This window comes from Aythya ferina (genome assembly GCF_964211825.1).
Source record: "Aythya ferina genome assembly, chromosome: 3".
NCBI lineage: Eukaryota > Metazoa > Chordata > Aves > Anseriformes > Anatidae > Aythya > Aythya ferina.
This window is the reverse complement of record NC_140298.1, coordinates 10,336,826-10,350,194: the sequence shown is the minus strand read 5'-3', so window position 1 is coordinate 10,350,194 and position 13,369 is coordinate 10,336,826. Positions and strand designations below refer to the sequence as shown.

At 45.0% G+C, this 13,369-nt stretch overlaps 1 protein-coding gene across 3 annotated transcripts in view; it reads left to right on the top strand.

Moving 5' to 3' along the window:
* Positions 1-11,945, top strand: part of MEIS1 (Meis homeobox 1) — a 105,554-nt gene extending 93,609 nt beyond the window's left edge. For 2 of the 3 annotated variants that reach the window (XM_084513773.1, XM_084513772.1), the window contains exons 10-12: positions 6,532-6,590; positions 7,844-7,933; positions 10,373-11,945. In XM_084513773.1, coding sequence (XP_084369899.1) covers positions 6,532-6,590; positions 7,844-7,933; positions 10,373-10,656 — 433 coding nt within the window. In that variant the 3' untranslated portion in view covers positions 10,657-11,945. Of the gene's footprint in view, positions 1-6,531; positions 6,591-7,843; positions 7,934-8,190; positions 8,287-10,372 lie in introns of all 3 variants that reach the window. The other variant, XM_084513774.1, reaches the window with a different exon arrangement.
* The last annotated feature ends 1,424 nt before the right edge of the window (positions 11,946-13,369 follow it).

Here is a 13,369-nt window from a genome sequence, read left to right as displayed (position 1 = left end):
TTGTGGACAGGAGGAGGAGAAAGAGGAGAGCAGAGCGGAAAGGCCAGCGGCAGCCCGGGCTTTGGAGCGCTCGGCTGTGATGTGGGAGGCCCTGGAGATGGGCAGAGCAGGGAGGTGCAGCTCCAGGGAGCCCTACCCCGGGCACATTGGCTCTTCACCCATCCCTAGCGAGTCCCTCCCTTGTTTTGCATTCAGAACTAACTAAAGAAATACAAATAGGCTTTAGCTCCATCCTGCTGGGGAACAGGAACAATTTTGCAAGACAGGAAGAGTGTTTCCTGCCCAGCTTTCTTCTAGAAAGACTGATCCAGCAGCCGCCAGCCCTATGTGGAGATGGGGTTAGGGGAACGTTTGGGCCAAGGGGAGAGCAGGGCCAGGAGCTCAAGGATGTGCCTTGATGGAAAGCCATCAGGCATCCCTCTCGCTGCTGCCCTGAGGTGGTCACCAGAGCTGCATGGTGCCCCACAGGGCTGGTGGCAGGGCACCCTCGCCTTGTGGCTCCCCGGAGCCCAACCTGCTTGTCTGGAGGCAGGATGTGTCCCACGGTGGTTTGAGAAGAAACCAGGGTGTGCGGCAGGAGGGGAAGGGATTTTAAAGGATTTGGAGGACATCAAGCACAGGATGCAGCCAAGGGCAGAGCTGGCACGTTGGGCTGGCTGAATGTAGGGCATAGCCAGCCCTTGTACAAGAAGCACATACCTGATCCCATCTCCCTGCTTTCTATTTTTGCACTTGATATGCTCGGTACATTAGCAGGGCTGGCTTGCGAGAGATTCAATAGCACTCTCCTGCTTTAAAGCAACTTTTCTGAATGCACAACATGAATACATCGGTGGGGTCACATAGTAATGCTTGAATCAGAAGCTATTTTTAAAACTAAATTGCAGAACCACACGTGGCTTTCATTAGTGCTTTACATCAAATTTGTCAGCTAATTAGTGGTTTTTCATCACTCGTTTTGCATAGTATTTTATTTGTTCGCTCTTCAATATTGTCTTGCGACACCCCCAGCCCTATATGCAGGCGCTGGGGCTGGTGCTGCCAGCAGAGGAGGGAGGAAGAGGAGAGCTTTCAGGAGACCTTCCTGCTCCTCCTGATGGATAGACCCGCTGCCTTTGGAGTCAACTCCACTATTACGTCTCTGGAGTGGGTGGTTAGCAGCCCATGTACTCTCTTCCCTCCCTACCTCCATTTAGTGTTGTAAATGATGTATTGCAGTCCTGAACTGTCTTCATTTCAGAGGAGGAGGAGGAGGAGGAGAAACCAAGAAAAGTTGCCAAACATGACTTCATAAGGTCTGACTTTAAATTGAACAAAGTTTCTTGAGTGTCTTGGATTCTTTTTTTTTTTTTCTTAACAAATAAAGGGAGTACAGAGAGCATGGATTGCTAATGACTGGTAGTTATGGGTCATTAAGCTCACTAACTGACTTCAGGATCAAAACTTTCTAATAACGGCAGTAAGCACTCTTAACATTTATTTCTCATTTTAGGAATGGGGAGATGTGATTACCATTCAAAAGTCTGCAGTTATTTTTTCTGTTCATAATTACAGAGGGAGCTTTTTATTTTTAAGGCTGTTTTTAAACATTTGAAAGTATTCTGTGAAATCATTTCTTTTTTTTTTTTTTTTTGGTATTTTTTTTCCTTTAACTGATTACTTAAAAAATCTCTGGAAAACAAATACCCAAGAAAAAAAAAAAAAAGAAAATACATTAAAGTAAGGAATAATGCAGTTACTGAAGTGTAATAATCCCAGTTTATAGCACACTTCCATTTAAATTGTTTTTATTAGAGATAAACCTGTTAAGCATTGAGGAATTAAGTGCTGAATAGAGAAAGTTGTTTCATTGGGGTATAAATGAAGGATCCCGGTATGTAAAAAAGACCATGGCTGGTTTTACAAGTGAATTATTTGTGAGATTGAAGGTCTTCGGTTCTTTCGGCATCTCTTATAAAAATGTTGATTTGCTTGTTGTTAAGAGGGATGCTGTTTTTTTCAGAGGGATGAGACGTTTTAGTAACGGTGTTTGTAGGTATTATGGGCTTTCCCAAAGTCTTTAAACCTGGTTTGTTAGAAGGAGCTTGAAGACAAAATGAGGCAGAGGGATTTGGGGGAACTTGTTGGCATTGTTGCTGATCCACAGACTCCTGGCTTGCAGTCACACCCAATGTGTTGGGACAATATTAACAAGGAGCAGCCTGCAATTCCAGGTATCAGAAGTCGGTCGTGGTGTGAAGCTGTCCTCATCCTTCAGGGCTGGGGGAAAAGAAAATACAACATAGCACTGAGTCTCAGCATCGGCTTTCAGACAGCTCGCGCTGGGAAATTTCATTCAAACACTGCAAATTGGAAGCCCCCACAATCACTATGTCAATTCCTGAGCAAAAGTGACTTTGGAAACTCGTGACAGCGAAGGAAGGCCTTGTTTTATTCACTAAACAGAACTGAAATACAAGGGGAAGGGAGAAAGAACAGATCTATGCAGAAAATGTCACCGGGGCTGTAACCTGAGCCCTGCGAGCTGCGCCTTTCGGAGGGTTTTGTGACCCTACGAAAATACCCGCTCTCTGGCTGCTATTATTGTAGGCAATTTCCAAATAAAATAGTCTTTTGTCATCACCAGCCATGCCGCCCCTCGCTGAGAAGAAACAAAACTTGTGCGTCGCGACGAGGGCGGCCAAGCTGAAGGTCAGAGTGCAGCGGCGGATCGCGGCATCGCGGGTCCGGGGCTGGCTCTCACCCGTGGGACCAGTGACAGAGACTGCCGGTGACCTCTGGGGACAGACCCAGGGCACGAGAGCTAAGAGAAAACATCCTAGAAAAGTGCAAACGGCACAAAAGAGGGTTTCCTGCATCTTCACTTGGGGGTTAGGCAGGTGGAAGAGCTCCTTCTTGCTCGCTTGTCGGGACGCGGTGGAAGGCATGATCTCACATTCCCAAAAGGGCAAGGAAAAGTTAACTTTAAAAATAATAATAAATACCATCATCTTTAAACTTCTGTGTTTGCCCAACTGTTCAAAGGGTTCCTCCATGTCAGATCCTCCCCCTTGCAAAAAAAGAAAAAAACAAAACAAAACACAAAGCAAGCCAAAGCATAAGAGCAAGTTGGGAGTATGTGGTTTTGCAGAGTTCGCTGGGAGATGGGTACAAGTTGTCGTTCTCTTTGTGCCACTATTGATTCTGCTCTTTGGGGAGAAAATAAACAAAAACCAACAAGCACTCCCACATCAGAGTGCATAGAGCAGTGGCATGGGGGAAGCACACCCTTCGTGCAGCCTTTGAGCCTGTGTGAGTCTTTACTCACCCGAGTAAGATTGTGCTGGGGTTTTAATCGTGACCTTAAATTTTATGCTTAGTCGTATTTTGAGAAGACTGCGTATGAGTAGCTCTTAATATGTGAATACCTTTTTTAGGTCCTGATTCCTCTGAACTTTTAAAAATTAGAGTGAATCAGGGTTTCTTTCCCTTAAGATAGGTGAATGTGAACGTAGAGGAAAAGGGGCAGTGAGAGTTTTCCTCTTAGCTTTTCTGTTCCGCTGGTTTTGCTGATGTTACATCAACACAGCACTTTGGAAATTCAAAGAGCAATCAAAACGACCCTTCTAACAAAGAAAGCAACAGAGAGTACGAAGAAATTATCCCCATGCCCGTGGATTTCTGCAGCCACAGCTAACTCACAGTTTTGCTTGCAAAGAGTTCTCGGATGTGATTTATAAACGTAACGGCACTGCGTTGTGTTGTCTCAAGGCAAGACACATTAATAGTTTTAATCTGATGGCTTCTTATGAATTCCAGGTTTGGGATGCAGGAAGAAACTTGAAAGTGAATACTTTTTTTTTTTTTTTTTTAATGCATAGTAGTTTGGAGTCTACTATAATGCAAAGTAAAGCGTTCTGTTACAAAGGCAGGGAGGATGGGACAGAAGGTTAAAGGGCATCCTGGAAACAAACAGCTGGACCAGTTTATTTAAACAGATACAAGGATGGGGAGCTGACCTCGGTTTGACTTCTAGTGGGAGGAGCAAGAATGTCATTTTATTGCTTTGCCCAGAAGGAAAATGTTCTTGCGTCTGAATTCACCCTGAAGACATCCAAACACGGGGCTGGTTTGCAGATCAGCTACTTATAAAAAATACTTATAGGAATGCGTAGGAAGAAGCTAACTATTAAGTACCTGTGTGTAAAATGTTCTTAAAGCAGACGTCCTAAGTGATAATATGGGGCAAACAGGTGAAAAGAGGTTTTACTGCAGCCACATCTTTGGATGATTATTGGCAAATTCCAGCTGCATGGTTTATTGGAAGGAGAACCTCATTCTTCCCGAAAGCACTTGGAGGGGAAGGTTGTGATGTTTGTGTGGCTGCTCAGGGTTTCTTTTGGGTTTGGGGGGAAGCTTTTGGCAAATGAAGGTTTCAGTGAGCAGCCCCAAACCCACCCCAGTAAGAGGGCCAGGGAATGGGGCATTCGGGGGAAGGAGCGAGCACAGCGAGTGCCTGCCAGGCGTGCAAAAAGAAATGGCTGGGGTACCAGGGTTTTGTGTTGTTGTTTTACTTGGGAGAGTTACTGTGAAAATTGCTTTCTGCAAATGCAGATTACAGATATTAAACAATTTTCTAATTGGTCATGGCGCTAAGGCAGCTAATGGGGGAAAAAAGCAGATTTTTTTAATTGCTTATTTCACATGGTGTTTGTGCTACACCTGTGCTTATAATGAGAAAGGAGAATTAGTCTAACCTTCTGCTCACATGATTCTAATTTTCATGGTTTGTACAAGATAATGATAAACTGATTTGCAACACCGTTCGCCGAGTTGAAGGGTGTTTTTTTTGTTACTGGGAGTGTGTACAAAAATTGATACAATACTGTTGCTGACAAAACATGACCTAGTTCAGGTGTAAGGTTTCCAGCACGGCGCCTGGAATTTGTGCCTTTGTGTGGTGGAACATTTTGAGCCCGTTTGGTCGAGACAGCCTTGATTAGGGCCCAACATCTTGATTAATTTTTGCAGGAGCTTTTGCATAATGGGAAGCAGCCAGGAAGGGGAGATAGGAGGAACCCCAAATTGCCCCTGCTGGTCTTTGATGACGGCAAAACAAACAGCCCCGTGCGGTGTTTTGTGATGGTTATCCTGGCCGGTGTCAGGGAAGGGGTGGGCACCGCGGTTCCTTTGGGAGCGTCCCGGTGGCTTTATCTCTGCTGTAGGAGAGCTCTTGCTAAGCCACAGCAAGGAAAGGCAACAAAACCAAGCTCCAAGTATCCCTTTGTGTACTTTAGCACTACGTTTTGCAAAGCGTAGCGTGGTTTTACCCGTGCTCACGCTTCTTCCTTTCCTAGTAAATATTGAGGAATACATGTTTTTGTTATTATTTCTCTCTTTCAAAGAATGTAAAGTCTGGTTAAGAGGCTTTGCCATAGCGTAATTAAATCTCGATGGAGATTTTTTCCAAATGGTTTTTAACTAAGCTTACTGATTAGCAAAACCACAAGAGAAGTTCTTCTAGCACTGCTGGGACAGGTTTCCAGCCATGCTTTTGAGACTCCTGATTTCTGTGCCACCAGGACTACACACTGAGGAGACTGGGGGCACTTGTGATCTTTCCCCTCATTCTGTTTTGCTTCAATTTTTTTTTTTTGAGTATTCCTTCCCCAAATAGGCATTACAAGACCCAGGCGAAGAGCTAAAAAAAAAACACCATAAGAAGTACAGTTGCAGAGGACTGTTTTTAAAACCGACCGTACCTTTTTTATTTCCAAAGATCTGCTTTTCATTGTTCGTGGGGAATTTTCAGTAGTCCAGTAATTACAGTTTAACAAGATGTTTGCTGTAAATGGTCAGGCCTAGCTGGAGAAAACAGGATTATAAATTCAATTACTGTAAAGCTATGACCTCGCCTTGACCCCTCCGACTTTGCATAAAGAGAGGAGGGGGGGGGTAAAAATCCACCAAGAAATGGCTACAAGGAATGCAGGGCTCTGAAGTCCCCAGCAGTGTGACTTAGTGGTGATAAAACTCCAGACGTTCCCTCATTTGATGGTGTTCTGCCATCACAGTTCATTATCTTAATAGTGGGCATTAAAAGAGAATTAGGTTTGCAAGAGGTAGGGGAAGGTTTTGATAAAAAAAAAAAAAAAAAAAAAAAAAGAGTGGAAAAAGGAGGAGGACATAAGACAGAAATGTCACTAATTAGGGGGAGGTAGCAGATGCCCTTACGAGCATCCCTCTGTCGCCACCCGGTTTTTGTGCTCCGCTCTGAATCGCGAAGAGTGTTGCTGGTATTGTTTCCTGAAAACTCCGCTAATTCCCCCATGAAAAGATGAAATGGAAGTGTCCGACTGTGGTAAAAGCAGGCAAACATAAATCAGCTCGGAAACCCCAAGCCTGTACTCTCGGAGGTCACCAGGGGTTGCGGGGTTGGCTGTGTCTGAAGCTGCGCGCAGCCCAGTTGCGAGCCCCGCATTGGGGCGCGGGCTCGGGGACGGCTGGAAGTCGCCCCCTCCGTAACCGTTTGCTTCCCTCTTTTTGTTGCAGGTTTATTAATGCTAGAAGAAGAATAGTTCAGCCCATGATAGACCAGTCCAATCGAGCAGGCAAGTCCCCAGTAGTAACTGTATTCGAGTCACGCAGGCAAAAACCATCCTCGAGCCATTCACCGGGAGGTCCATTACCTGGTAAATAAATGAGAAATGAATGCTGGGAGTGATTGATAATTAAAATAAAACCAGCTTTGTCTCATTGCAAAGCTGATAGTTTTAACACGATGAAAATGTTTTGGGAAAAATAAAATGAAATTCAAAGAAGAAACTCCCAATTATCCGCTCCACGACCGGACTTTCTGAGCACATTCGGAATTAATGTTGTTCTTATTTTTTTTGCATTTGTTTTGAGTTTTCCTCCCCAGCTCTTGCTGCTCCTGTGACCACTCCCTGGTGCATGGCTTGGTGTGGAATTGCTGTAAACTTTATTACCTGTCAAAAGGGCAAAGGGGTCAGAATCGCTTGTGGGACTCAGTAAAGTTCAAAGACATTCAATGAGGTAGAGCTTTATGTGCTTTAATAACCCAAGGCAGCTCACTTCTGAAGGCAGCTTTTAATGTACAGTTAAAACCTACGGTTCAGGTAGCGGGACTCGGGTACGGTCCTTTTGTCTCTCGTCTCTTCCTTTCGGTATCTGCCTTTTGGGATCCCAGAGTGGTTGGGTTTTCCTTTGGGGGGATTTATTTTTTAACCCAAAGTTTTGACGTGCCAGTCCTGCCTGGGATCTTGGCTTGCAGCTCCGTGTGGGTATTTGCCATTACCCGGGGTCCGTTTGGTTTTCTCAGCCTCCCTGCCCAGCTATCCGCGTCCGTCGCTGTCAAAGACGCCTTTGGGCGACGTGCTCTCTCCGAGCACATTTGATTATTTTGCCATTAGAGGTAAATCTCTGGCACGGACGTGTTCAGGTCCTGCTCTTGTAAAAGCGCACGGGCGTAATTTAACACACTGGGATTTCAGTGTGACTATTCTGGCCATAAAATCCGGCTCCTATGCAGGTCTTGGCATTGACGTCAGCAGCGGCAGCAGCTGGAGCGGGGGCTCATCGCGTCCCAATATTTCTGATGGCCAACTTCATTTATTTCCAAACTCACGGGAGGAAATTAAGCCCAAACTGCGCGAGCTTGTTAGTGCAGCCGCCTGATTTGAACCATAGATGGTTTTTTCCTCCGTTCTGAGTCCCTACTGGCAGTCATCCTTGGGGTCCTTAGGCATGGGGCAAGGACTATGTGCGGCCGCGAGGCAACATGAACCCTTTTGAGCGTTGTTAAAAAAAAAAAAAAAAAAACAAACCCTCTGCGCTTTTCCAGTAAGTCAAGGCACACCCTACAACCCCGACGGGCAGCCGATGGGAGGCTTCGTGATGGACGGCCAGCAGCACATGGGCATCCGAGCGCCAGGTAAGCCCCGGGGTAGTGTTGGGCATGGATGGGCGACTGCCGCCATCCTCCGCCCTCGTCTCAGCTGCCTCCTCGCCTCGCCTCGCCTCGCCTGTCTTCTGCTCGCCTTCAGCACCGTCGAGGGAGAGCGGGGAGTTTCTCCCTCGCAATTGCTCCTCGCCCCTGCGGAAGGCTGCGGTGTGGAAAGGGGGCTTTCGGCACTATCTGTTGACTTTGCTCATTCTCTGGCATCTTCTCGGATTTTTATCTCCCTCTAGGACCTATGAGTGGAATGGGCATGAATATGGGCATGGAGGGGCAGTGGCACTACATGTAACCTTCACCTAGGTACCCAATGGCAAAGCCAGGGGGAAGTAAGTACAAATGGGGTCTTTGTTCTCACTTTGTTCCAGGGATATTTTTTTTTCTCCGTGCATTTCCCAACGTTCTCCCTGCCCATAGCTTCATGCTTGTTCATTCCTCTCCGTCCCGCGCCTGGGCTCCTTCGGTTCCTTTTCCCTTCCCTCTGGCTCAAGCCAAGCTTGCCGGGCCGCGCAGCCCCTGCGTGTGCTGTCCGCGGGTGCCGCGGCGCGATGCTATTATACAGCACTGACCACATGACGAAACGAGCAGCAGCCGGGAGGTGGGGGAGCCCGTCGCCAAGGCAACAGACTGATTTGCAAAATGTAAGCAGTCTGCAGCAGTGCAGGGAGAGGAAAGAGCATGTCCCCAAAGTGTCATAAATCTGTCTAACCGCAGTTGATGCATGAGTTACATTTCTACGCTAACCTGCGAGACACCAAAAAGCCAAACAGAGACTTCTTTTAGGTAAAATAAACAGCAGCTTCACTTAGGGCGAGTTACGTTTTGGAAGGCGATCAACGAAACTTTGATTTTTTTTCAAGTTTATTTCTCTTTGTCTGTCCATCATAATGGGATTACGTGTGGCAAAGGAAAAAGAGAGAATACAAAATAGAGGTGTGCACAGCAGGCTATGGAGCTTAGCCCAGGCTAATTGACTATATCCAAATTAAGTATGCCATCACTTGCAGTGTGACAAATGGATTTGACTTATTCAGTATACAAAAATAGAGATCATTAATGCAATCTTCAGTGGCAGGCCTCGTGAAGAAAGCCTAGAAAAACTGTCCCAGATTTTTTTTTTTTGGCTCTTGTCTTTTTATAGGGGAAAAGACATACACATTTTTGTGTTTTTTTTTTTTTTTTTTTTTTTTAAAGTAAAGCAGTTTGAAACACCAAGGCACCGATACCATGTTTAAATGATGCACGATTCTGTTTCTCTTGCTTTGTTTCTGGAGTTAAAAGCAGTTATTTGGGCATCTTTGTCGTGCCTCTGCTTATATTAAGGGAGCGTTTGAAGTTACCAAGGCCAAGTGTGTTTCGGAGTTGTCTTCTCTGGGCACGAGTCAAAAATAAGTTTCAACAATTAGCTGTGAAAACATTCCACCGAGCTTGGGAATGCAACAGCCTTATTACCTCATCATGGAAATTTCTAGCTTAGTTAATTTAAATATTGTTTCTTAGTTTCTGGGTCAATTAAATTTAAATGATGTATTTTATGCTTCGTGACCAATTAAATTAATAGGTTATTACAAAAAATATTATCATCTTTTTTGATTAAAGAGCTGTGAGTACAGTATATTTTATAAGCAATTTTCATTAGTTCAAAAATGTTCCTTTAGGCTAGATTAAGCAGCTATTCATTGCTAGAGCCTTGAGACCTGATTCCAAGGTGTTCAGAGCATTCACGGCGCACTATTACTTAGAACTAAAGCCAATTGAACCTACTTAGCAATAGCGTATGCCTTTCACCCTTGATGATTATGGAGCTTATAGCTCTCCGAAACAATACACCTGTCAGTTCCCATCAGCTATAGCAATCCAAGCAGAAGGCAGAGGCCCACGGAAAGCAGGAGGTTTTATTGTTTTAGGTCCAATTTTTCTTATTGTTCTCCCAACCACTGAAAGGTTGACTGAGTTGCGCGTCTGATTTTTTCAGACAGAAGTGATCGCAGGGAAAGAATTAATTGATAACTGCCATTGATTTTCTTTTTCCACGTGTTTAAAAATACAGGTTTGATTTAACAATCGTCCTTAGTAATCCTATCAATTTCAGCTTCATATGAGGCCTTTGTTCAGCAACGTATGCGCTCGCTGTACGGCCCGTCTCTCACTGGCGAGAACTCTTGGGACAGATTCGGAGTAGCGGGGCTCGAGCGCCAAGCAGATAGCTGCTGATAAGGGCTCCCCCTTGCCAGGCCAGGGCTGTTGCCACTTAGTGCCACCGCCCCGGGTGACATCAGCCATCAGCAGGCCGGCTCTGCCCCCAGCACGATTTCGGATGGGAAGCATCTCCGTGGCACGTGGAGCACAAAACGCCCACCGCCCCACGCGGAAGCCGTCCCCCCGCCACTCACCCCCGCCTCTTTCTCTCCGCAGGGCTGCAAAGTATGCCAGGGGATTATGTGTCTCGGGGTAGTCCAATGGGTATGAACATGGGACAGCCAAGCTATACCCCGCCCCAGATGCCCCCCCATCCTGCTCAGCTGCGTCATGGCCCCCCCATGCATACCTACATTCCTGGACACCCTCACCACCCAGCGATGATGATGCATGGAGGACCACCCCACCCTGGAATGCCCATGTCAGCATCAAGCCCCACAATGCTTCATACCGGCGAGCCGGCAGTGAGTGGACAAGTGATGGACATTCATGCTCAGTAGCTTAAGGGAATCCGCGTTGTCTGCAGCGGCGGTAGATTTCAAACATTGTCTTTCTGCAATGACTATGGAGTTCCGTTCTTGGCGTCGACTTTGGACCAAGGGACGTTCCTATTCTTCACAGGGACCCTGACAAGCAGGAAAACACCAACTGAAGTCAACTTCTGGGGACAAGCTAAATACCTATATAAGACATTAAGAGAACAAAGAGTGAAATATTGTAAAATGCTATTATACTGTTATCCATATTACGTTGTTTCTTATAGATTTTTTAAAAAAAATGTGAAATTTTTCCACACTATGTGTGTTGTTTCCATAGCTCTTCACTTCCTCCAGAAGCCTCCTTACATTGAAAAGAAGCCTTACACTTATCCTGCAAATGACAGAAAGGGCTTATTTGCAGGATTTTTAGAGCATTAAAATAACTATGTCAGGCAGAAGAATCTTTCTTCTATCCTAGGATTTCAGCCATGCACACTCTCTCTCTCTCCTCTCCTCCTCCTCCTCTCTCTCTCCCCCTTTCTCTCCCTTTCTCTCTGTCTCTCTCTCTCTCCCTTTCTCTCAGTCTCTCTCTCTTTCTAGCCTGGGGCGTGAATTTGCATGTCTAATTCATTTACTCACCATATTTGAATTGGCCTGAACAGATGTAAATCGGGAAGGATGGGAAAAACTGCAGTCATCAACAATGATTAATCAGCTGTTGCAGGCAGTGTCTTAAGGAGACTGGTAGGAGGAAGCATGGAAACGGAAAGGCAGTGTATTTGAAGCCTAATTGTCACATCAGAGCATCATTGTCCCCATGCAGCAACCACCACCTTGTACATCACTTCCTGTTTTATGCAGCTCGAAACATGGACTGAAGATTTATTTTTAATATGTTGACTTTCTTTCTGGGCAAAACATCAGTCGTGTGCATTTTTCCATAGTCCCATCATGGAGCATTTATGTATACATTGTAAATAAATTTTGTGCAAAAAGGACTGGAAAAATGATCTGTATTATTGCAATTTTTTGTAAAAGTAGCAGTTTGGTATGAGTTGGCATGCATACAGATTTACTAAGTGGGATAAGCTAATTATACTTTTGTTGTGGTTAAACAAATGCTTGTTGATAGCCTTTTTCTATCAAGAAACCAAGGAGCTAATTATTATTAATAATAATCATTGCACACTGAGTCTTAGAGTTTCTGATTGAAACAGTTTGGATTGTATAATAACTCAAAGCCCAGTTGTAGTAGTTTGAGTGCAGTAATGAAATCTGAATCTAAAATAAAAACAAATTATTTTTTGTCATGGTGACTCCACTGCTTGCAAAATCTGTTTCCTGCCCCACTTCAGTATTTGTAGCGATTCCCTCCCAAATTGTGAGCCAGGCAGCTACAAAACTCATCTAGCTCCAGAGATGTACCTATAATTTGCTATTTAAATATGAGCTTCATATTTAAATAATGTAAAAGCTACGCTGTGTAAGGACACTCTGAACTTGCACTGTAAATTGTCAGGATGGTAACTGTTGCCTGTTAATAAATGTAATGCCTTAGGGCATTAGCTCTCCTCAGCATATTGGGCACAAATTTGTAAATAGTATTACCCCCCTCCAAATAATAATAACAATAATAATAATTTGCAGTTCTAACATGCAGTTTTAAATACTCCAGCCATCATTCCATCTCTTGCTGGATCTGAGCGTACTGAGGAAGGAGGAAAACAAAACTTTGGAGCCCTTGGCCAGGCAGTGCCTGTTTGTGAGCGAGCGCAGTGCTGTCACCAGGGGCTGGGGGCTGCTGGCCCCCGCTTCCACCCAGCCTGCAGCCAGCAGGGTGGTGGGGCTGCCCGAGCCCGGCTTTCCTTCAAAATAGGGTCATAGCTCCTAAAAATGAAATTTAAAAAAAAAAAAAAAATCAATGAAAATTGAATTCCTGCAGGTAGGAACAAAATATATAAATACTGTAATAAAGGCAAAATCCTGCACCCAGGTGGGGCTGGGGGCACCCAAGGGGCAGTGCCCGGCCCGGGGGGGTCCCCAGCAGGCCGGGGGGGGCAGGCAGGGAAGCCCCCAAAGTGGGGTCCTTTCCCCCCGCAGCTCGCACCTCTTTCCCCTCTTTAAAGATAAAAAAAAAAAAAAAAACCTCTCAGTTTTCTTCCGCCCCCCCTTTTTTTCTTTTAAAGGGCCGATAGGAGGCTGCACATCTCAGCTCCCGCTTTGGGAGCCGGGCGTAATGACACTTTTCTGCCAAAAAGTGAATGAACGGGGCTTGCTTTTTGCCTTTTTTTTTTTTCTTCCTTTTTTTTTTTCTTTTTTTTTTTTTTTTCTGTTTTTGTTTTGTTTTGTTTTTTTTAATGTTTCTTGAAAGACAAAAACAAACCGCCCTCTTGCATGCGAGGGCACACGCGTCCCTTCCTCCCCGCAGAAGTGGGGCACAGACCTTCCTCCCTGGGACTTTTATTTTTTTTGGGGGGGGCACATTTCAAATTAAAACCACTATTATATCCCAAGACATTTAATCAGCTGTAATTATAACACATTCAAAATGAAGAATATGCCTTGACAGTATTTTTATTGTTATTGTTCATCGCATGATGTTAGACAGCTTCAGAGGCACAGGAAAGAGAAGTAAACGGGTTACAAATAGGGAATTATCCCTCGTTTAGCATTAAAATTCATTTAGATAAAATTGCCACAAACATTTAAATGGGGAGATTAGTTCCCCCTCACG